At 37.1% G+C, this 26,238-nt stretch overlaps 1 protein-coding gene across 6 annotated transcripts in view; it reads left to right on the forward strand.

Annotated features, from left to right (window-relative positions):
- LAMA2 (laminin subunit alpha 2) overlaps window positions 1-26,238 on the forward strand; it is a 710,513-nt gene that overhangs the window by 318,723 nt on the left and 365,552 nt on the right. For all 6 annotated transcript variants that reach the window (XM_055535601.1, XM_055535597.1, XM_055535598.1 and 3 more), the window contains 2 exons: window positions 11,810-11,950; window positions 15,706-15,879. In XM_055535601.1, coding sequence (XP_055391576.1) covers window positions 11,810-11,950; window positions 15,706-15,879 — 315 coding nt within the window. The remainder of the gene's footprint in view (window positions 1-11,809; window positions 11,951-15,705; window positions 15,880-26,238) is intronic.

Below are 26,238 nucleotides of genomic sequence, written 5' to 3' on the forward strand. Positions count from 1 at the left end.
TCATGAGAAAGAATACGGGGAAACTATTATGACTCTATTTCTCTAGAGAGAAACTGTGCTGAGGAAACTATAGCAAAAAGAAAACTGATGTCAACCCAACAGTCTCTAACTTCAAGAAAAAAGGATCTAGTCATATTTTTCTAATTCGACTTTATTTTTAGGAAAAAAGAGTACTAAATAAAAAGGGACAGTTATTTCATACTTTTTGTAGGGTAGGTCACAAAATACCTAATTAGATACTCAGCTAAATATGTTCAACAGAAATATGTATGTAAAACACATATTTCTCCCTAAGGAGATGAAAATTTGTTCTTGAGGGGCAAAAATATATCCATTTTATGTATAAAGCAAACATATTCACACAGTGCATTAACACATACATTATATCTGTAGAATTAAAATTTCATTGTGGTGATGATTAGAACAAAATGACTAAGAGGTTCCTTAGGGACAAGATAATGAAAACTAGGTTGAGAACCACGGGTCTGAAGTGACACTTTTTATTATCAAAATATGTAAGAGAATAAAAATACATGCTATGTGGATTAATTTTTGACAGTGAAAAAATAATTGACTATTATTAGTTCCTGTTTAATTTTTGCTAATATAACCAACTGGAATAATGCTTTAGAAATGAAAAAGCTAGAATATTTGCTTTTAGGAAAATAAGATGATATGAGGAAATGTTAGTCTCTAGAGTGAAAGTCTGGAGCACTCTGAAAATTAAATGTGGAGCATTTTGGAAATTGCCTAGTTCATAGGCCTATGTGTAAAAAAATTACCATTAAATTTGGAAATTAGAATACTATTGAACTCTAAATAAATAAAATATTAAAATTACTGGATTGATGAGAGCTGCACATTTGAAATGCCAAGAGACTAGATTGGACCCCATTTTGTTTAGATAAACAATTTAAAAGACTTTTAACATTTTTATTAAATTGTATTCTAATAACGCTTTTTAAAGTTGATCAGTATAGAGAGCTAAAAGAGAGAAATCTCATAATGACTAAATTAGTATTTGGGCTAAAAGTCATAGACTCTTACCATCATTATCAGGTATTTAGGATCAGTTATTTTCACATCCATGCTTTAGAGACTGAGTTGGATGGTGACACATAAGAAGATAAGGTATTTGTCCTTGAATATCTCAATAATATAAGTGGTAAAAAAAGAACATAAATGATGGTTTTATTGTTTGGATTGATTGATTGACTTAAAAAAAAAAACTACATAGACATTCTTACATCTGTAAACATTCTAATTAAAGAGAACAGTGCTGCAGTGGCCCATTTTAATCTGATGATGCAAACCTTAGGATATATTACATTTTTTTCTTTCAATCTTGTGGCTTTTCTGTCTTATTTTTCCTTCAGTAGGTTGGAAAACTTTGGTCATAAATCTAGTGTCAGATCCAGAGCATGTACTCAATACCCCTCTTAAGACAGTAATTCCCTTGTGCTTTGTATTATACTTACTGGTCCATGTTCTTACTTCCTTTGCTGTAATTCTCTTGAGGACATTTTTTATATTCTCTTTGGCATTTCATATAATGCCTCGTATGTAGTATGTCAGCTATGATTTGATGAATGAGTGAATAATAACAGAGAATAAAGGAACAGTGAGAAGTGATATACAGATCATTTATTAATAATTTAATATTGATAGCAAAGGAAATTAAAATGCTCAAAGAACCTACCCATAAAGCAGATAGTTCATTCTCAAGTTGAAAATGAATTAGGAATACAATCAGGGGTTCCTTCATGGATGATAGTTGTTAATTACTCCTAGAGAAATTCTGAAAAAGCAGTTATGTACTTGGGAACACATAAAAAGAATTGAGACCCAAGCTTCCAAGATCATGTGTATTAGAAAACTACTAAGAAGTGGAGAACCTCTGTCTCTGTGAGGTATAATAAAAGTCTTGGAGCACCATGCTTCTATGTCTGAATTGTGCCACTCTAAAGTATATTAAATATCAAACTGTAATGTTCTCTAGTAAGCACTGTTTTAACACTAGTATGTTTTTAAAGAAAATTCTGGAGTCCTGAAATAAATTACTTAGATATGCACTCTCTTAAGGGAGATTAGAAAGCTAAAAAGGAAGTAGAATCTGATGTAATAATTAAGTCTATACATATCAGAAAGCAGAGTGCTAGTGAGAAGCTAAAAAGATGTTCTCCCTGATTCATTATTTTCTTAGCAGCATCAAGAGGCTCTTTATTTTTTTTTTAATTTTATTTTATTTTTAAACTTTACAATATTGTATTGGTTTTGCCAAATATCAAAATGAATCCACCACAGGTACACATGTGTTCCCCATCCTGAACCCTCCTCCCTCCTCCCTCCCCATACCATCCCTCTGGGTCATCCCAGTGCACCAGCCCCAAGCATCCAGAATCATGCATCAAACCTGGGCTGGCGACTCGTTTCATACATGATAGTATACATGTTTCAATACCATTCTCCCAAATCTCCCTACCCTCTCCCTCTCCCACAGAGTCCATAAGACTGTTCTAAACATCAGTGTCTCTTTTGCTGTCTCGTATACAGGGTTGTTGTTACCATCTTTCTAAATTCCATATATATGTGTTAGTATACTGTATTGGTGTTTTTCTTTCTGGCTTACTTCACTGTGTAGAATAGGCTCCAGTTTCATCCACCTCATTAGAACTGATTCAAATGTATTCTTTTTAATGGCTGAGTAATACTCCATTGTGTATATGTACCACTGCTTTCTTATCCATTCATCTGCTGATGGACATCTAGGTTGCTTCCATGTCCTGGCTATTATAAACAGTGCTGCGATGAACATTGGGGTGCACATGTCTCTTTCAATTCTGGTTTCCTCAGTGTGTATGCCCAGCAGTAGGATTGCTGGGTCATAAGGCAGTTCTGTTTCCAGTTTTTTAAGGAATCTCCACACTGTTCTCCATAGTGGCTGTACTAGTTTGCATTCCCACCAACAGTGTAAGAGGGTTCCCTTTTCTGCACACCCTCTCCAGCATTTATTGCTTGTAGACTTTTGGATCGCAGCCATTCTGACTGGTGTAAAATGGTACCTCGTAGTGGTTTTGATTCGCATTTCTCTGATAATGAGTGATGTTGAGCATCTTTTCATGTGTTTGTTAGCCATCTGTATGTCTTCTTTGGAGAAATGTCTATTTAGTTCTTTGGCCCACTTTTTGATTGGGTCATTTATTTTTCTGGAATTGAGGTGTAGGAGTTGCTTCTATATTTTTGAGATTAGTTGTATGTCAGTTGCTTCATTTGCTATTATTTTCTCCCATTCTGAAGGCTGTCTTTTCACCTTGCTTATAGTTTCCGTTGTTGTGCAGAAGCTTTTAAGTTTAATTAGGTCCCATTTGTTTATTTTTGCTTTTATTTCCAATATTCTGGGAGGTGAGTCATAGAGGATCCTGCTGTGATGTATGTCAGAGAGTGTTTTGCCTATGTTCTCCTCTAGGAGTTTTATAGTTTCTGGTCTTAAGTTTAGATCTTTAATCCATTTTGAGTTTATTTTGGTGTATGGTGTTAGAAAGTGTTCTAGTTTCATTCTTTTACAAGTGGTTGACCAGTTTTCCCAGCACCACTTGTTAAAGAGATTGTCTTTAATCCATTGTATATTCTTGCCTCCTTTGTCAAAGATAAGGTGTCCATAGGTGCGTGGATTTATCTCTGGGCTTTCTATTTTGTTCCATTGATCTATATTTCTGTCTTTGTGCCAGTACCATACTGTCTTGATGACTGTGGCTTTGTAGTAGAGCCTGAGGTCAAGTAGGTTGATTCCTCCAGTTCCATTCTTCTTTCTCAAGATCGCTTTGGCTATTCGAGGTTTTTTGTATTTCCATACAAATTGTGAAATTATTTGTTCTAGCTCTGTGAAGAATACCGTTGGTAGCTTGATAGGGATTGCATTGAATCTGTAAATTGCTTTGGGTAGTATACTCATTTTCACTATATTGATTCTTCCAATCCATGAACATGGTATATTTCTCCATCTATTAGTGTGCTCTTTGATTTCTTTCACCAGTGTTTTATAGTTTTCTATATATAGGTCTTTAGTTTCTTTAGGTAGATATATTCCTAAGTATTTTATTCTTTCCGTTGCAATGGTGAATGGAATTGTTTCCTTAATTTCTCTTTCTGTTTTCTCATTATTAGTGTATAGGAATGCAAGGGATTTCTGTGTGTTGATTTTATATCCTGCAACTTTACTATAATCATTGATTAGCTCTAGTAATTTTCTGGTGGAGTCTTTAGGGTTTTCTATGTAGAGGATCATGTCATCTGCAAATAGTGAGAGTTTTGCTTCTTCTTTTCCAATTTGGATTCCTTTTATTTCTCTTTCTGCTCTGATTGCTGTGACTAAAACTTCCAAAACTATGTTGAATAGTAATGGTGAAAGTGGGCACCCTTGTCTTGTTCCTGACTTTAGAGGAAATGCTTTCAATTTTTCACCATTGAGGATAATGTTTGCTGTGGGTTTGTCATATATAGCTTTGATTATGTTGAGGTATGTTCCTTCTATTCCTGCTTTCTGGAGAGTTTTTATCATAAATGGATGTTAAATTTTGTCAAAGGCTTTCTCTGCGTCTATTGAGATAATCATATGGTTTTTATTTTTCAATTTGTTAATGTGGTGTATTACATTGATTGATTTGTGGCTATTGAAGAATCCTTGCATCCCTGGGATAAAGCCCACTTGGTCATGGTGTATGATCTTTTTAATGTGTTGTTGGATTCTGATTGCTAGAATTTTGTTAAGGATTTTTGCATCTATGTTCATCAGTGATATTGGCCTGTAGTTTTCTTTTTTTGTGGGATCTTTGTCAGGTTTTGGTATTATTAGGGTGATGGTGGCCTCATAGAATGAGTTTGGAAGTTTACCTTCCTCTGCAATTTTCTGGAAGAGTTTGAGTAGGATAGGTGTTAGCTCTTCTCTGAATTTTTGGTAGAATTCAGCTGTGAAGCCGTCTGGACCTGGGCTTTTGTTTGCTGGAAGATTTTTGATTACAGTTTCAATTTCTGTGCTTGTGATGGGTCTGTTAAGATTTTCTATTTCTTCCTGGTCGAGTTTTGGAAAGTTGTACTTTTCTAAGAATTTGTCCATTTCTTCCACGTTGTCCATTTTATTGGCATATAATTGTAGATAGTACTCTCTTATGATCCTTTGTATTTCTGTGTTGTCTGTCGTGATCTCTCCATTTTCATTTCTAATTTTATTGATTTGATTTTTCTCCCTTTGTTTCTTGATGAGCCTGGCTAATGGTTTGTCAATTTTATTTATCCTTTCAACAAACCAGCTTTTGGCTTTGTTGATTTTTGCTATGGTCTCTTTTGTTTCTTTTCCATTTATTTCTGCCCTAATTTTAAAGATTTCTTTCCTTCTACTAACCCTGGGGTTCTTCATTTCTTCCTTTTCTAGTTGCTTTAGGTGTAGAGTTAGGTTATTTATTTGAGTTTTTTCTTGTTTCTTGAGGTGTGCCTGTATTGCTATGAACTTTCCCCTTAGGACTGCTTTTACAGTGTCCCACAGGTTATAAATTCGAACCCAAAACAATAAAGTAAATGGCAATGGGATCATACTTATCAATAATTACCTTAAATGTAAATGGGTTGAATGCCCCAACCAAAAGACAAAGACTGGCTGAATGGATACAAAAACAAGACCCCTAATATGTTGTCTACAAGAGACCCACCTCAAAACAGGGGACACATACAGACTTAAAGTGAAGGGCTGGAAAAAGATTTTCCATGCAAATAGGGACCATAAGAAAGCAGGAGTAGCAATACTCATATCAGATAAAATAGACCTTAAAACAAAGGCTGTGAAAAGAGACAAAGACGGTCACCACATAATGATCAAAGGATCAATCCAAGAAGAAGATATAACAATTATAAATATATATGCACCCAACACGGGAGCACCGCAGTATGTAAGACAAATGCTAACAAGTATGAAAGGAGAAATTAACAATAACACAATAATAGTGGGAGACTTTAATACCCCACTCACACCTATGGATAGATCAACTAAACAGAAAATTTACAAGGAAACACAAACTTTAGATGATACAATAGACCAGTTAGACCTAATTGATATCTATAGGACATTTCATCCCAAAACAATGAATTTCACCTTTTTCTCAAGCCCACATGGACCCTTCTCCAGGATAGATCACATCCTGGGCCATAAAGCTAGCCTTGGTAAATTCAAAAAAATAGAAATCATTCCAAGCATCTTCTCTGACCACAATGCAGTAAGATTAGATCTCAATTACAGAAGAAAAACTATTAAAAATTCCAACATATGGAGGCTGAACAACACGCTGCTGAATAACCAACAAATCACAGAAGAAATCAAAAAAGAAATCAAAATTTGCATAGAAATGAATGAAAATGAAAGCACAACAAATCAAGAGGCTCTTTAACCAGTCCATAAGAACGCACATATAAGAATTATTATATCCACCAATGGATCAAATTGCCAACATCCATTGGATCATAGAAAAAGCAAGAGATTTCCAGAAAAGCATTTACTTCTGCTTTATTGACTATGCCAAAGCCTTGACTGTGTGGATCACAACAAACTGTGGAAAATTCTTAAAGAGATGGGAATACCAGACCACCTGACCTGCCTCCTGAGAAATCTGTATGCAGGTCAAGAAGCAACAGTTAGAACCAGACATGGAACCATGGACTGATTTCAAATTGGGAAAGAAGCATGACAAGGCTGTACATTGTCACCCTGTTTATTTAACTTATATGCATAGTTCATCATGCGAAATGCCGGACTGGATGAAGCACAAGCTGAAATCAAGATTTCTGGGAGAAATATCAGTAACCTCAGATATGCAGATGACACCACCCTTATGGCAGAAAGTGAAGAGGAACTACAGAGCCTCTTGATGAAAGTGAAAAAGGAGAGTGAAAAAGCCGGCTTAAAACTCAACATTCAGAAAACTAAGATCATGGCATTTGGTCCCATCACTTCATGGCAAATAGATGGGGAAACAATGGCAACAGTGAAAGCTTTTATTTTCTTGGGCTCCAAAATCACTGCAGATGGTGACTCCAGCCATGAAATTAAAAGATGCCTGCTCCTTGGAAGAAAAGCTATGACGAGCTTAGATAGCAATATTAAAAAGCAGAGACATTACTTTGCTGACAAAAGTCCTTCTAGTCAAAGCTGTGGTTTTTCCAGTGGTCATGTATGGATATGAGAGTTGGTCTGTGAAGAAAGCTGAGCACCGAAGAATTGATGCTTTTGAACTGTGGTGTTGGAGAAGACTCTTGAGAGTCCCTTAGACTGCAAGGAGATCCAACCAGTCCATCCTAAAGTAAATCAGTCCTGGGTATTTACTGGAAGGACTGATACTGAAGCTGAAACGCCAATACTTTGGCCATGTGATGCGGAGAACTGACTCACTGGAAAAGATCCTGATGCTAGGGAAGATTGAAGGCAGGAGGAGAAGGGGACGACAGAGAATGAGATGTTTGGATGGCATCACGGAGTCAATGGACATGATTTTTAACAATTCTGGGAGTTGGTAAAGGACAGGGAAACCTGGTGTGCTGCAGTCCATGGGGTCGCAAAGAGTCTGACATGACTGAGCGACTCAACTGAAGTGATATTTACCATATTTAGTATTGACTTAATATTCAACTGTAGTAGAGGTTGAGAAAAATCAGAACCAAGGACTTTTCTGTTGAGTGATTCTAACTCAATCGATTAGGAACTACACTCAATTAAAGAAAAGTATGGTATAGACTCAGGACTAAAAGTGAAGAAGTCTAGAAACTTAAAGTTGTGGTTTCAAGCAGGGGTACTATGCAATATTATATAAGGTACATGCAGACTTAGAGCTGATACTTGTTTTCAAGTAAGTTGAAGTGAATTGAGTGTAGGATTCACTGAAATGAATTAGTATACAGATTTAGAAACTGTAGCAGGATCTAAAGTATTTTGCCTCAAGATTTGTTGCAATAAACAAAGTAAAACTAACAGTTGGTTAACCTGTTTTTATAGGTATAGATATCCTACTATCCTTACCATGTTGTATTGGTAAAGACCACACTCATTTTGAATGATTCACTAGAAAGATTCATAACTTTGAAAAGCTGTTATAGTCATGGTTTATTAAAGTAAAAAAGGGGATTAGTGGTCCAGTTAAGACTCCACACTTTCAATTCAGGGGGCACAGGTTCAATCCCTGGTTGGGAAACTAAGATCCCAGCTGTGTACAGTGCAGACAAAAAAATGAAAAAGATAAAGTGAGAATGATACAGGTCAAAATCCTATATCCTTTTGTATGCAACAACAGGTGCATAGGAGAGAATCAAGGAGAGACCAAGCACAAACTTCCAGTTATCCTCTCCCAGTAGAATCATACAGAGAGTGGTTAATTCTCCTAACAACACTGTTTTACAACACATATGAGTTATTATCAACCAGGAAAATTCATTGAAGTCTTAGTGTTCAAGGTTTGTATTGGAGGTCAAATTAAGTAGATATGGAGTACTCATATAACTAATTTTGTCTGCTGCTTCTACTGCTGCTAAGTCGCTTCAGTCGTGTCCAACTCTGTGCGACCACAGAGACGGCAGCCCACCAGGCTCCTCCATCCCTGGGATTCTCCAGACAAGAACACTGGAGTGGGTTGCCACTTCCTTCTCCAATGCATGAAAGTGGAAAGTGAAAAGTGAAAGTGAAGTCACTCAGTCGTATCTGACTCCTAGTGACCCCATGCAGCCTTCCAGGCTCCTCCGTCCATGGGATTTGCCAAGCAAGAGTACTGGAGTGGGGTGCCATTGCATTCTCCGTGACTTTGTCTACTCAGTCTCAACTACCCCTAGGTCAAACTGATACATAATGGCAAGGACCCCACATAAACAAAACTAGGCATTTACCATAAATCATATCATTAGCATAAAATATCTCATATGACTCCTGGTTTTGGTTATACAAAGACATTCTTATCAGGCAAGAAGTTCTAAGGGTTTAGTGGTTATGTCCCAGGAGCTGGTCAAAGGACAGTTTTTTCAATTTAGAATGTGGGTTTGAATACTCTAAGATCATTGAATTAATCCTTTACTGCACCTTATGATATTGAAAAGTTTCTTTGTTCTAGTGTCTCATGTTATGGATACTTTACTTACTATTGCCAGGTTAAACACCTCAAGTATAGTTGTGTTGATTTATCTCCTACTGAAGACCTTTTAATGACTTTTCATCAATTCCTATGTGATAAGATCTGATCTCTTAAAGGTTTATTTCATGAAGTTAGGGGCCCTGGAAACCAAGCACCAAATTAAGATCCTAGCATAACGGAAATATTCAATATAGTTTTTTAAAGATTAAATACTGAATGAAACTTCTAAGCTTTGAATTATTTATTCCTATTATTTTTGCTAATGAGGTCTCTCTTCTATCCCCTCTATCAGGATGAATTTTTAAACCATGTTCGAAAGCTTAGGTCAAATTCCACTCTTGTCATAAAGCCTCCTCAAGGCTTCATAGCAGAAACCAGCCCTTTATCCTCTGTGTTTTTATAATTTATTTCTGATATCTTCTTTTCATGTTCTCCTTGCATTATGTTGATTGTAAATGTATCTTTTTACTCAACTCTAGATGTTGGCTTTTAAAGACAGAGATCTTGACTCACTCATCTTTATAGTACCTAGTATTTCTACCATAATGTGATACTTTGGTTTATTAAATTGAATATTGTAATTATTTAATCATTACTTTTCAAGGTCATATTGCTAGGCTAAAATAACTAACAAAAATGTAACTAATGTCTGAAAGTTTCTAATTGTTAGGCTCAGTATGAATCTCAGAAAAGTGGTATTACAAGCTTTCAAATTAGAGTAAATGAAAGAAAATTAGACCAAGCACATAAGAACACAGTGTACAGAACAGCTGTACTGTATCCTTAATGGAATAAGCTAAATTATCATTATTGATGTTTCATCCTTCCTGCCTGTGTCCTCTTCTGAAGATGCTCTCAGGTTCAGGATTTTGGGGATATATTTGCCATCTTAGGTCTGAAATTAGTTTGATTAGTTTTGTTGACATCTATCATCTGAAAATATCTGAAATTTACCTTAGAAATAGCAAGAATACTAGCAGGAATATCAGTGCAATAATTAAATTTATGTGCATATTGGGAGGCTGAAGTTTGACATGTGAAACATGTCTTCTGCTGCTGCTGCTGCTAAGTCGCTTCAGTCGTGTCTGACTCTGTGCGACCCCGTAGACAGCAGCCCATCAGGCTCCCCCGTCCTTGGGATTCTCCAGGCAAGAACACTGGAGTGTGTTGCAAGACAGTCTTTTGTTTAGGCTCCTGGCAGTGTAGAAATGGTTGAGGTGGTAAGTAACACATAGAAATCAAGCCCCAAACTTAATTTCAAATATATTATTCTCTTGGATATCAGGAGAATATCTTTGTTTATTTTTATAAATTTCTCTATTTTTCATGCTCTTGTTCTTCTTCTATCTTTCCCCCTATATGCTCACATTTTTATTGCACTATCTTCTGCCCAGTCTTTATTCAAACATGTTTTTATGAAACATCTACTAGGTGCATAGCATTTCACTCTGTGTGAAAAATATGACCACCAAGAGATTTATCTAAACTTAATACAGCTTTATTAAGCTAGTATTCAGTGTTGTACCAGAAACACTTCCACTTTGGGGGTATAACAAAGGCAGGTAAGACAGGGTTCTGCGTCTGAAAAGATTATGGCATGGCTGGAGTGAATGATCTTAGAAGACACAACGGGACTTTTCTGTGGTTATAATAGAAGAATGACAGAGGCTCTGGGAACACATTTGAGAAAGAAGCTAATTTTCTAAGGAAAAGGAAAATTTCAGAATGGAAGTAATAAGAGAATTCAAGGAAGAGGGAAAATGTGGGGCAAATTCATATGTCGGGACTACTATGAATCTATCTCCTGAAAAGCAGGGAACTTTCATATGGAAGACATTAGTCAAGATTAACCATTGTTTAGCTGAGAGATTATAGCCTTCCCAGTCTTTCGTCATATAGTCAACTTTCTCTGGCTTGAGTTCCACGTATAAACAAATAATTTTTCAGTATACTGGGTCTAGGATTAATGAAGCCAATCTAAAGAGCAGTCACCAAATGAGAATAATCTTTTCCCCATAATGTTACGCTGTGATTAACTGACTATACCAGTGTGTTAAAGGAAACACTGTGAAAATTAACTAGGGAAAACTTACTTTCTTTCCTACTGTATCTCATCAGGGAAAAAGTGTGACTATTTGCCCAGTTTCTCTACCTGTCTCATTCTTAGGCTTGCTTCAAGGATTTGTATTTTTCATATATGGTGTGAAAAATATTTTACCATCTGTATAATACCAATGTTCTATTCTACATTTATGTATCAGCTTAATATCTTTTATTTTATCATGTATCATGTGTTCTAAGGGGAAACAGTTCAACAACATAGATGGTTAAACACTGAGCCAAATGTCTAAGTTATTGCTGGATTTATCATGACAGTTACTCCACTCTGGACAAAGATGAAGATCAAATTGTAACTTGGTGCAGTAGATTAGACTACTGTTTGATAATAATCAAGCATTATTTCCTGTTAGTGTGGTTAGGACAGCATATAGTTAATAAGAAGTTTTTGAGATTTTTAAAAATATGATTATACATTAAATAAAGTTGAGAGGTAACATGAAGAATATACAGCTTATATTTTTCTTAAGCAGAAATAGGGACATTGTTTTATTTTGAAGGGCACCTGTGTTAATAACCTACTTCTCTGTTTATAGGAAAATGTTGAAGGAGGAGACTGTAGCCGCTGCAAATTTGGGTTCTTCAATTTGCAAGAGGATAATCATAAAGGTTGTGATGAGTGCTTCTGTTCAGGAGTTTCAAACAGATGTCAAAGCTCCTACTGGACCTATGGCAACGTAAGCAATAAATAGCCTTTGAATTCTGTGTGCTGCTCCACGGGGCTTCTTGCTATTGTCTTTCTGTAAGAAATTAACTTTTTTTTTCTTGTAGTGAGTTTCTACTTAAACTTATCTTGGAGAAGTGATGGAATTTTCTTTCAAATACTAGCTGTCTCTTTGACCAAAGCCTTTAAGGTTTTGTACCAGTGTGTAAACTGGAGCCTCTTATAAGAAGTCAACACTAGCCTTTTCAGTGTCCATGATTAGTATATGAAACAATGATGGAATTAATGCTGCTTTTGCCTCAAGGGCAGACAGTACAACAGAGAATACTCTGATTGCCATAGGAAGGATTATGAATTGCATTCACCAGTATTTTTGGTACACACATTAAGAGAAACTCCTTTAACAGCTATGTACATAATACCTATTACCCACCAGTCTTTAGTTGTGATTTGTTGTTACCATAGCTTTTTCTTTGTTAAAAGGAGAAACTAAATTTGAGTAATATCTTCATTCTTAATTGATTTGGAAAAGTTCAAGTTATTACATGTTTAGTGGTGGTGATGGTGGTTTACTCCAACTTTTGTTACTCCATGGACTGTTGCCTGCCAGGGTCCTCTGTCCATGGGAAGAATAGTGGAGTGGGCTGCCATTTCATTCTCCAGAGGATCTTCCCAACCAGGGATTAAGCCTAGGTCTCCTGCATTGCAGGCAGATTCTTTACCACTGAACCACCAGGGAAGCCCTGGGATTATCTTCCTCTACCATAAACATAAACATGTTTCCCTCCTACCTCCTTTGCCTATCATACACTCATTGATTTTTCATCCCTTCACAGACAGCAGTTTTCCTCCTTATGAAAGAGGACCTTCAGGGAATTTCAAATAGTTTATGTGGCAGCACTTAGTAGTACAAAATACAAGGAAACAGGCTGGAAAAGGAGGAGAAGCCTACAGAGGGAATGAGAAACTAGACATACATGGTTGAGTTTACTAAGAAGTTGAGCTCTTATCCTTGGAGAGTAAGTAACTGAAGGATTGTAGCAGGGGGTGTTGTGATTAGAGTTGGACTTTACAAAGATCACTCTTTTAATAAATCTGAATTCCAAACACTGCTGCCTTTCGGCTTTAATCAGCTAACTAATCCTTAATACAGCTATGAAAATTTTCTCTACTTGTGTTGCTTTTAAGTCTGAAATATTATGAGTAGTTTCTGATTGTACTCTTTGTACCTAAATGAACCTGTGTGTACTTTATCAAGTATTGCTTGTGGAACAGATTTTGTAGAACCAACGGCAAATGAACAGCTAGTCTAACTTCACCCTCTAGACTGTTCCATTAATGTACAAAAGTTTTATGGTTAGCAGAGGCGCAGAAGTAGCATTCAGCCTTGTACTTCAGAAACTAGGTTCACTTATATTTGCATTTCAGGAGTTTTTCTGGAAAAAACTTTCTCTGAATCTCACTGGGCTGTCCTTGGAGGTCTGAGGAATGATGTTGGAAAGGGGAGAGAAGTAGTATGTATCTTGCTGCTTTTCTGTCCGATAAACTTTCACTGACTCTCTCTGTACAAAGGCAGTCCCAGCAGTTCCACAGCTTTAGAAGATACAGAATCAAATAACCTCTACATGAAAATTTTAAAAATATTTCATGCATTTGTGATCACCATTACCATTCTGCTACCCATTACCCACAACGCCAAGCAGCTCACACATGACTAGTGGGTCCCTGGTAGCTGCAAACCTCTGTATCCGGTGTAAGGTTCGGTTCAGTTGCTCAGTCGTGTCCGACTCTTTGCAACCCCATGAATTGCAGCACACCAGGCCTCCCTGTCCATCACCAACTCCCGGAGTTCACTCAAACTCATGTCCATCGAGTCAGTGATGCCATCCAGCCATCTCATCCTCTGTCGTCCCCTTCTCCTCCTGCCCCCAATCCCTCCCAGCATCAGAGTCTTTTCCAATGAGTCAATTCTTCTCATGAGGTGGCCAAAGTACTGGAGTTTCAGCTTCAGCATCAGTCCTTCCAAAGAACACCCAGTACTGATCTCCTTTAGAATGGACTGGTTGGATCTCCTTGCAGTCCAAGGGACTCTCAAGAGTCTTCTCCAACACCACAGTTCAAAAGCATCAATTCTTCGGCACTCAGCTTTCTTCTCAGTCCAACTCTCACATCCATACATGACCACAGGAAAAACCATAGCCTTGACTAGATGGACCTTTGTTGGCAAAGTAATGTCTCTGCTTTTGAATATGCCATCTAGGTTGGTCATAACTTTCCTTCCAAGGAGTAAGCGTCTTTTAATTTCCTGGCTGCAATCACCATCTGCAGTGATTTTGGAGCCCAGAAAAATAAAGTCTGACACTATTTCCACTGTTTCCCCATCTATTTCCCATGAAGTGATGGGACCAGATGCCATGATCTTAGTTTTCTGAATGTTGAGCTTTAAGCCAACTTTTTCACTCTGCTCTAAGTAGGATGGTTTAAATTTAGAATTGTAGCTGTGTGCCACACATAGCTGGAGAATAAACATGTCAAAGCAAGTCATCTTTTCCTAATTCCTTCTTAAATGTTCTTTCCTTTTTTGGGCAAAGGATCAAGACTAAGAGTTCTTATAGCACTTCTGACCCCATGGGAAGGAATAGGAACAGTATTGGGAGCTGGTGTTTTCAACTATCCTGGAGCCTCAAGTTGAAATTTAAATATATGAAAAGGAAGGAAGTAGTAAATGAAAATCTACCTTTTATATCTTATCTCTTTTCTTCCTCTTCTTTTCAAATGTATATATAATACCTTTTGAAATAATTGTTTCCATAATAAACAGGAAAGCACTAATGGAGTGAAAAATGCAAAATTCAAACTTCAACTATTTGATAATTTATACAAAATTATGTGTGATTTTAAATGACTTTTTAAGAAAGTAGTATTTGAAATCATAATTTTTAAAAATCACACTGGATTAATAAAAACAGATTATACTATAATATCATCCAAACTCCTAGAAACATCAAGAAAAAAAATAATGGTGAGAACATATGAGACGTTTAATGATATACACAACTTTTTTTTTTTTTTAACTTTACGTAATTGTATTAGTTTTGCCAAATATCAAAATGAATCCGCCACAGGTATACATGTGTTCCCCCTCCTGAACCCTCCTCCCTCCTCCCTCCCCATTCCATCCCTCTGGGTCGTCCCAGTGCACCAGCCCCAAGCATCCAGTATCGTGCATCGAACCTGGACTGGCAACTCGTTTCATACATGATATTTTACATGTTTCAATGCCATTCTCCCAAATCTTCCCACCCTCTCCCTCTCTCACAGAGTCCATAAGACTGTTCTATACATCAGTGTCTCTTTTGCTGTCTCGTACACAGGGTTATTGTTACCATCTTTTTAAATTCCATATATATGCATTAGTATACTGTATTGGTGTTTTTCTTTCTGGCTTACTTCACTCTGTATAATAGGCTCCAGTTTCATCCACCTCATTAGAACTGATTCAAATGTATTCTTTTTAATGGCTGAGTAATACTCCATTGTGTATATGTACCACTGCTTTCTTATCCATTCATCTGCTGATGGACATCTAGGTTGCTTCCATGTCCTGGCTATTATAAACAGTTATCAAGATATACACAACTTTTATATTTTCCTAAACGCTCATAGTTTTTGTGTTTTTAATTTTCAAAATATGAACACTACAGAAATAGGAAAGTGAAGTGTCTGGGTTCTTTTCCTAAGTGACAATGATTGTATGTTTTCTTTAAGATACAAGACATGAGTGGCTGGTATCTGACTGACATTTCCGGCCATATTCGAGTGGCCCCCCAGCTGGATGACTTAGACCCACCTCAGCAGATCAGCGTCAGCAGCGTGGAGGCCCGCCAAGCCCTGCCCCAGAGCTACTTCTGGAGTGCACCAGCGCCTTACCTAGGAAACAAGGTGAGTCCATACAGTGCTTGCTTCTTGCTTCAACTGATCAATAAGGAGAATGGGTTTTATATAGTCTTTCTTTAAAGGAAGATGAGATCAAATATATACTGATTGGATTGCTGCTGCTGCTAAGTTGCGTCAGTCATGTCCGACTCTGTGCAACCCCATAGATGGCAGCCCACCAGGCTCCCCCGTCCCTGGGATTCTCCAGGCAAGAACACTGGAGTGGGTTGCCATTTCCGTCTCCAATGCACGAAAGTGAAAAGTGAAAGTGAAGTCGCTCAGTCGTGTCCGACTCTTAGCAACCCCATGGACTGCAGCCTACCAGGCTCCTCCATCCATGGGATTTTCCAAGCAAGAGTACTGGAGTGGGTTGCCAGTGCCTGGAACCAACTAAATCAGATTAAGTTGGACTTTTCCACCCTGCCCCATGGGTGGTTGCATCCCCACGTCACAGTTCTATATAGTTGCTATCCTGTGTTAACATTTTGGAAGAAAAAATAAACCAATGAAACCTTTAGTTTTTTTTTTTTTTTGCAAAACAGATTGTAGATATTGGAAGAAACGGTGTCATGTTTACTTGAAATAGCTGTTTCTCTAGAACTGTCTGTGGTGGAATACTTACTGAAGTCTTTCTCATCTGTTTCTATTTCATTTCAAAACTGGTATTCAGGAGAGCTACTTTCTCTACCTTGTCGGAATGTTAATTGGAAATGAAATTTATTACATAACTAATTTAATACTTGCCATGAAGCTTATAATAAACACCATATTTCCTGGAGCTCAGGAAGAGAACTACCATAAAAGAAGAGCCAGATTGAAAGCACATGTTTTCAAGCCCACTGACACACATATAAAAACACACACACAGATAAACAAATGTAGCACTTTCAGAGATGAGGTGCTTCTTTCTTCCCCTCTGTTGTGAATTAACTCTAATTGGATAGGTTCCTTGGCTTTTATCATTTTATTTTATTTTGCTTAACAATTCATTGGAAACAAAATTTGATATTGAAATTCTAAATGAGAATACTTGCTTGATCTGTGGAACTTAATACCTTGTCAGCTCATAATTAAATGACCTGATCACACCAGAAATTGTGACAGTCCCAGAAAAATCCTTTAGCAAATTGATGCTATATAAGACTAGTTTTCAACTATAAGAATATAGCTTACTTTGGAAAAAACTTCATGAAAAATAAAAATATTTTAATAACTAGTGGTGTGTAAGCATTAAGATAGAAAATCTTGCTAGTTCATATGAATGGAAACTAGTATTTTTATCTGATTGAAAACATTATAACTTTGGCCTGTTTCTTATTTTTACAGGCCTCTAAATACCATTATGAAAAATGTGTAAATGAGTAAAACACATTTTTAAATGAATATGTATTTTTAAAGAGACTTTTGCATAAAATTTTCCAGCTGTAATAAAACTCTAATTAAACTGTTACTTCAAAGCCCTTTCCAACAAGAGGTCATTCTATTCTATTCTATTTAGGAATTCCTGAATACCTGACAAGAATAAAATAGCACATAGGACTCAAATGTCTGTAGCTTAAAATTGCCGAAAAACAAAACAAAACAAAAAAAACCAGAAGCTGTCTTTTTTTCCAACTGTTCTGAGGAATTTAGAGAAGAACCATGGGTCAAAACTGGATGAGTTTCAGAGGTCTTACTTTTCTTACCACAGTGAAGTTTACTTATAGGTAGTTTTTTAAAATAGAATATTTGCCATATTTTCCATCATTTCTTCTTTGCCCATATGCTTTTTCTTTCTATTGGCTGAAAATCAAACTGATGGAAGGCAAGCAAATGGGATACGAAATAGCATCAGAGCAAAGCATTTGGACATCCTGTTCGTAGTGTTGGTTCCCAAAGATAACTTTCCTTATCCTGTCTGGACTGCTCCTTGTAACCACCCACAATGAAGTACTTCATATCCTGCACAGATCATGTTCACATCAAAAAGCTGTGTTTGCCTGTGCTTCGGTTTCCATTCAGTGAGCAAAATACTGGTAACAGGATGTGCAAATTGTTTGAATATGGAAGACGTTTTTTAATGTAATGTGGAAGCCCTCAGTGGTTTACTGTCAGACATCTCAGTATGAATGAAACAATTTGCTTTAATAACTGAACCATATAAATTTTTGATACTACAATAATAATGCAAGCTCTTACAAATTACCGTAGTACGTCTTAACTGTCATGTCACATCACATAAATTACAGTCATGATGACATGCTTAGCTTGGTTGATATAATATCTTGCTAAGGAAATGGAAAATTGTAGGACCTTATTTGTAAATCTAGTAAAGTCACTTTTCTAAATAGTTGAGGCTAAATTCTTTCCCAGTAATTGCTATTGGAATCAGAGCCATTGCCAAAATCTGACAGAAACAGTATGTCGAGAAACTAGTATATCTGCTTAGATACTGAATTTGATTTGCATCCATGACCAGGAAGCTCTCGATATATAATCCTTCCTTTGCCTTTTTAGTATTAATTTCTAAGTTGAAAAAAGTATTTATGAGATGCTATTAGCTTTTCCTAAATATTTGTATAACCAATTTTCAAACATTTTCTAAGTTCCTTGGTGATAAATTCACTTATAACAGATGGGAGATGTGTTGTACATATTTTATTTTAATGAAGGTGCCACATGCCAATCTTCCTGTGTTCTGGTAACCTAACCCCAAATAATAAAACTGCTCTCACTTGAGATACACCTTGCTAACATAGAAACCTGCCTGGTCATAATTAAATTCAAGAGCACTAGCCAGTTTAGCAAAGGAATACTTTTCATATTAAGGAACATTTTTATTGACTACAGTCCCTCTTTGGAATAATGAGGAATACATAGGTAGATATAGTTGTGTATGTAGATAGTAGATGAGGCCTGGAAAAGTTAGCATATTTTTATACTACTCATTTAAAAAATTTCCATAATCTTGTTGTCTATGGCAAGTTTGTGTGCTGAACCCACAGTGAGGCCAAATGAACTGAAACATTGGAGTTTCGAGCTGAAAAGGGGCAAGCAAAGAGAGTGAGGCAGTCCGTGATGCTCAAAAGACCCAAACTCCTCAAAGCACTTTTAGAGGCAAAGTGATGGGGGTGTGGGGGGGGGGTGATATGTCACATGGTATGTGATCAGCTTGTGCACAGTTCTCTGATTGGTTGATGGTGAGATAACAGGGCAGTGTTACAGGGGTTAACATTATCAGTCCTCAGGTTTCAGTAGGAGACTGTGTGCTCATGGTCATCAAGTAGTTAGCTTCTTCGATTTGATGGAGGTTTTAGCATCTGTAGAACAACTCAGGGAATGTGCCTTAGTTTACTGTTGTCCAGGTGCTTTAGGGAGGAACTAAATATTCTATGGCTGTCATATTTAAGGTTTATTGTTTAAGTTCTTACCAGTTCTCCTGGACCAACTGCTATTTTTGTCACTACATGTTCAATTCCTTCAAGCATTAATTTTTGTTGTTGTTGTTGTTCTGGACTTTATTAGTAATTCTTGAGCCAGGCTTTTATGACTCAGGAGGCCTGGGAGACTACAAGTTTTCTAGGAATAAAAGACCAGCAGATGACAAGGGGAAGGACTCTGTCCGGAGAAGGTCCCATGGAGCCCCACTGGGTTACAATCTCAACGAAGAGTTAATCCCTCAACAGCAACCTGGAAAATGTTTTTTCCCATATATGTGTGAGCATCCAGCACAGTGTTCACAGTCGAGTGTTAATTCCCTGCCCCTTCCACTGTAGACATTCAAAGAAAATTAAGTCAGGCACCCACAGGGTTCTGCTTGGCAGCATCTTATTTTCTTCAAATACTTGACAGAGGTTAATGCTTGGTTTTAGGGCATTCGTGTAAGCATGGAACCAGGCATGAATGTAAAGTGCTAGAGCACAGAGTCCTGCTGACTTGCTGCAGGCCACAGCTTTGAGAAACAGTTTGGGTATTTCAGAGTTGGAATAATTTACTGCTTTAGTAAACTAAGTGCTATTGGAACGTTGAAATAGTTATTTCTTTTCAGTTACCCTAGTGATCTGAAATAGTGCAGCCTCCAAAACCAGTTCTCTTCCTGTTTGTAAAGAGCCCTGAGAATCTGACTTGGCCTATCGACTGTTCCCCCATTACCAGTAAGGTTTGCAAATCTGTCTCTGGGTGCTATTAAATTAATCTTGTGTGATTTGGTCTTTGTAAAACAATGCTTATTTTCTACAACATGTGTACTATCTTTTTCTGTTTCTAGCTTAGAGGAGCTTTTAAACTGTTTAGTTGTAATTGCCAAGAATACCTATAGTTTAGCATAAGCTGCATATTATGAACAGCTGACAAAATAGCATCTGGTTTTAAAAGTAATCTCTGGTATTTCTTTGCTGTGCTTGCTTGACTTACAGTTCTACCTCTAACATTCCTAATTAAAGCTGTGGATTTGAAGGAGATTGTATTTGAGATTTATATGACAGAGTAGTTCCTGTCAAATGAAAGGAACTTCACAAATATTTTGTGATCAATGCTACATTTTTAACAACAGAATAGTTTTGATTAGATTTCTCATAAATGACTCAAGTTGAGATTTAAGTTAGAATTGAAAGATGATTTCCATCTTAGTTAAAAAATTAAAACCACACTAATAAGCATGAGTTGTTCTCCTTTTAGCAACATAATGTATATTTCTAACTTCTTTTCTCTATATTCCTCAGAATTATTCAAAGTAAAGGTCAGACTCTCTCCCTCATCCTTAATGTCCTCCAAATTAAGTCTCAGATTAAATGGATTAATTAAAAATGTATTATATATGTGGAGGATGGCATGCCTATAAAGGTAAATAAGATAAACAAACTGTGATTTAATTTTTATTCCATAAATCAGATCATATTAAAATGATTTGGCAATAGAATAATACCAGAAGAATATCTGTTGTCAAGAATAGACCAGATATATTGTTAGGGGCAAATGTTTATGAAAAAACAAACAAAAATCATAAGAACTCATTTATTACATGTAGTTCTGATAATGTCTACTCTGCCAAGTTAGCCTGTCTATGAGGACTCACAATAAAATTTCTAGAATAATAAAAATTAATAAACTGAGTGAGGGGGAAAATGTTAAAAATCATATGAACATTAAAGGAATTGAATCAGTAACCAAAAAATTATTTCCATAAGGAAAACAATGGTTTTATTTATTTCTGTTTAATTTGTTAAATCAAATTTTGAACCTTAAAAACTTTTTTCAGTCTTACATAGCTTTACAGAGAACAAAATAATGACTACTCCTCAAGTAATTTTATGTTACTTAATATCAGGGAGGCGTGAAAAAGGAAATTTCTGCCCAAACTCACTCATGAAAATCGATGCAAGTATCCTAACCAAACCATGAATAATCAGAATCCATAATCTATAAAAATGGTAAAATTAGCTTTTATCATAGGAGTTCAGTGTTGATTTAATAGAAAAAGACAGTGTGATTGACAGTATTGATTAAATAAAGGAGAGAAACTGTTTCAAAAGATGCAGAAAAAATAAAATTTAATGATGATTCATGATGTTTTAAAAAATGTATAAACTAAGATTGGAAAGATGCTTATTCATTTGATGAAGAATAGCTACACAAAAACGAGTAACATATCTACTTTATTATAAAATATGGAAAGAATGCTTTAAGATCACAAACAATTTTCACTCTGACCACTTTTATTTAACATGGTACTAGCAGATTTGGACAGTGCATTAAGATTTAAGAAAAGAATTTAAAAGATACAGAAGTTAAAAGGGAAGAAATAAAACTGCATTTATAGATATGATTATCTGCTTGATATGATTATGAACTCAGAAGATAAATTATTAATAGGTGAATCAAGAAGGGAACTATATACAAAGTTAATATGTAAAAGCCTGTTGACTAAAAAGTTAGTCACAACCAGAAAGTAGAGAGTTATTTTATTTGGTGGGAATGTTAAGGATTCTGAGCCCCGGAGGCAGCATCTCAGTTGTCGTTCAGTCGATAAGTCATGTTCTGCTCTTTGCAACACTGTGAACTGCAGCATGCCAGGTTTCCCTGTTCACCATCTCTCTGAGTTAGCTCAAACTCATGTCCACTGAGCTGATGATACCATCTAATCATCTCATCCTCTGTTGCCCTGTTTTCCTCCTACCTTCAATCTTTCCCAGCATCAGAGTTTTTTCCAATGAGTTGGCTCTTCGTATCAGGTGGCAAAAGTATTGGAGCTTCAGCTTTAGCATCAGTCCTTGCAATGAATATTCAGGGTTGATCTCCTTTAGAGTTGACTGGTTTGACGTCCTTGCAGTCCAAGGGACTCTTGAGTCTTCTCCAGCACCACAGTTCAAAAGCATCAATTCTTTGGCACTCAGCCTGATTTGTGATCCATCTCTCACATCCATGCATGACTACTGGAAAAACCATAGTTTTGACTCTACAGACATTTGTTGGCAAAGTGATGCCTCTGCTTTTCAACACACTGTCTAGGTTTGTCATAGCTTTTCTTCCAAGGAGCAAGCATCTTTTAATTTCATAGCTGCAGTCATCATCCGCAGTGATTTTGGAGCCCGAGAAAGTAAAATCTGACACTATTTCCACTTTTCCCCCAACTATTTGGCATGAAGTGATAGGACTGGATGCCACAATCTTCATTTTTTAAATGTTGAATTTTAAGCCAGCTTTTTCACTCTCCTCTTTCACCTTCATCAAGAGGCTCTCTAGTCTCTCTTTACTTTCTGTCAATCATCTGGATATCTGAGGTTGTTGACAAATCTTCCTTCAGTCTTGATTCCAGCTTGTGATTCATCCAGCCTGGTATTTCACATGATGTAATCTGCACATAAATTAAGTAAGCAGGGTGACAATATACAGCCTTGTCTTACTCCTTTCACAATTTTGAACCAGTCCATTGTCCCATGTCCAATTCAAACTGTAGATTCTTGACCTGCATACAGGTTTCACAGGAGACAGGTAAGGTGGTTTGATACTCGCATCTCTTGAAGAATTTTCCACAGTTTGTTGTGATCCACACAGTCAAAGGCTTTAGCATTGTCAGTGAAGCAGAAGTTGGTATTTTTCTGGAATTCTCTTGCTTTTTCTATGATCCAATGCGTGTTTGCAATTTGATCTCTGGTTCCTCTGCCTTTTCTAAATCCAGCTTGAACATCTGGAAGTTCTCAGTTCATGTACTGTTGAAGCCTAGCTTGAAGGATTTTGAACATTACCTTGCTAACATGTGAAATGAGCACAGTTGTGCAGTAGTTTGAACATTCTTTGCCATTTTTCTTCTTTGGGATTGGAAAGAAAACTGATCTTTTCCAGTTCTTTGGTCACTGCTGAGTTTTCCAAATTTGCTGGCATATTGAATGTTGCACTTTAACAGTGTCATATCTTTTAGGATTTGAAATAGTTCAGCTGGAATTCCATGACCTCCACTAGGTTTGTTCATGGTAATGTTTCCTATGGCCCACTTGACTTCACTGGAAGTCAGACTTCCAGGATGTCTGGCTCTTGGTGAGTGACCACACCATTGTGGTTATCCAGGTCATTAAGACCTTTTTGTATAGTTCTCCTGTGTATTTTTGCCACCTCTTCTTAAACTGCTGTAGAAGGCCAGAGAGAAGGAGTCAGGCTATATACAACTTTGCAACAAAGAGGGCAGGCAGTCTGAACACCAAAGATTATTGTTAAATAAAGAAAACCAGATATTAAGCTAAGGAAGTTAGCATTCTTCTATGGGAATTTACAAGCCTCTGGGCTCACTGAATTCTTTCCTTTCATATGTGATGCTGCTATCTGGGACCACTTCCTGTTTCTTGATTGTTTACATCCGTAATTCCTTGTTCACCATGAGGCATGGCAGAGGATAGTTGCTTCTTGCATTCCTCTGAGCTCCTTTGCCATCATTGCAGGGGTGGCAGCATTTGCTGGGTCACAGCTATTGCGTTCCATTTTGGGAGCCCTCATTCACATTTGGAGGCCCAAAATCACTGATGGCTGTGACATTTCTTGCCCACTGGTATGTCAGGAAATATTTCATTTTACAAGTCAATTGTACATCAGCAAAAACCAATTAAAACAGCCGTTTAAAAATAAGTCCTGGGCTTTCCTGGTAGTCCAGTGGTTAAGGATCCATCTCGCAATGTAGGGGACACTGGTTTCATCCCTGGTCCAGGAAGATCCCACATTCCACAGGGCAACTAAGCCCCTGAATCACAACTATTGAGTCCACGTGCAGCAGCTACTAAAGCTGGTTACCCTAGAGCCCAGTGCTACACAGCAAGACAAGCCACAGCAGTGAGAAGCCTGAGCACCACAACCAGAAAGAAGAGTGGAGAAGGCCCACTCACAGTAAGGAAGACCCAGTGCAGCTGAAAAGAAATAAAATAGAAATAAATAAATATTAAAAAATAAGTCCTTTACAATAGCAACAAGTAACAAAATACTAAGGATAGAATTCTATATAGAAAAGCCAAGAGCTTTTCAAATAATAAAAGAAAATCCTAAAGAAAGAAAGAGATGGGGTTTGAATCAAAACTTACCTGATAAAAAGACTTAGGACTCATTTTTAAAAAAGAAATAATGATTGAGACAAAGTGCTATTGGTGTGAAAAAAGATTAGAAATGATCAATGGAGTTGAAAAAATAGCCCAGAAATATCCCATGCGTATATGGATACTTGATTATTAAGAAAATAGAAATTGCAGATCAAAGACAATAGAATAGAGCATATAATAAATGCTATTGGTACCACTGAGTATCTAAAAAGAAAAAAAATGACCATACCTGCATCCCTACCTCATATTAGACATAAAAATAAACTCTAGTTGAAACAAAGGCTACAGGTTTCAAAAATTATACTATAAAGCATGGAATTTTTACTTCTGGCCATGATTGAATAAATCTTTCTCAGACAACAAGATAATTTGAGAAAAAATGTGAAACAAGTTTTTAGACACTTTACAGCAGATGTTGTAGAACTTTGATCCCTGAGAGAAAAAAAAGAACCAGAGGTATTGAGGCTTAACAGCTGTCAAGGTTGTTGCCTGGGTGTTGTTTCCAAGGTAAAGTGCATTGAGAAAGTGAAGTAGCTCAGTCGTGTAGGACTCTTTGCAACCCCGTGGACTATAGCCTACCAGGCTCCTCCCTCCATGGAATTCTCCAGGCAAGAATACTGGAGTGGGTTGCCATTTCCTTCTCCAGGGGATCTTCCTGACCCAGGGATCAAACCTGGGTCTCCTGCATTGCAGGCAGACACTTTAACCTCTGAGCCTATCATGGCCAGAGAGTGTTTTATGTACTGAGTTTTTGTATTTAATCCAGTGTATATATAGTGTTTAATTGTTGATGGTAGTGGGAGAAGCACAAGATGGTGGGAATGGATGGGACACAGATATGAATGAAGGAAGAGGGCCTTCTGTAAGCCAAGGAGAGAGGCCTGGAGCAGCTCCTTATCTCACAGTCCTCTGAGAAGACCAGTCCTACCGACATCTTGATTATGGACTAGCAAAGGAATATATTGGGCATCCCAGGTGGTGATAGTGGTAAAGAAACTGCCTGCCAATGCAAGAAATGTAAGAGACTTGGGTTCAATCCCAGAGTTGGGAAGATCAGCTGGAGGAGGGCATGGCAACCCACTCCAGTATTCTTGCCTGGAGAATTCCATGGACAGAGGAGCCTGGTGGGTTACAGTCCATAAAGTCACAAAGAGCTGGACATGACTGAAGCAACTTAGCATGCATGCAAAGGAATAGTTTATTTCTTCCTTTATTTTTCTATGCATATCTGTGTCCCATCCTTCCCCACCATTCTACTCTTTACTCAAAGCTATTATTTATGCAAGGGAAACTCTGGTCAGTTATTTCAGTGTTTTGATCCATATGCTTTTCACAGATCTGATTCAAATGCTGCATCTCTTTCTTATTATTTCTGTAATCTTGAACACATCCCATTATTTAGTTGACACTTACTTTCAATATCTGCAAATTGAGAGTTCTAGCACCTCCTCAGAGTTGTGCAAAGCCCTCAAAAATGGCTTTAGCACACAGAAGCTGTTCAATAAATGCCAATTGCTTTGAGAACTTCTGTAGTTGTATGGTGCAGCAGTTTATATGAGAGGTAAATCTTTATATCAATAAAGCACATTTGTTAGAGAACACTTTGTCCCTTGCTTATTATTTCTATCTGATTGAGCATCTGGTGGTGGTAAAGATAGATCAGATCAGTTGCTCAGTCGTGTCCAACTCTTTGCGACCCCATGAATTGCAGCATGCCAGGCCTCCCTGTCCATCACCAACTCCCGGAGTTCACTGAGACTCACGTCCATCGAGTCAGTGATGCCATCCAGCCATCTCATCCTCTGTCGTC

This window comes from Bubalus kerabau, chromosome 9 (assembly GCF_029407905.1).
Source record: "Bubalus kerabau isolate K-KA32 ecotype Philippines breed swamp buffalo chromosome 9, PCC_UOA_SB_1v2, whole genome shotgun sequence".
In the NCBI taxonomy this organism is placed as follows: Eukaryota; Metazoa; Chordata; class Mammalia; order Artiodactyla; family Bovidae; genus Bubalus; species Bubalus kerabau.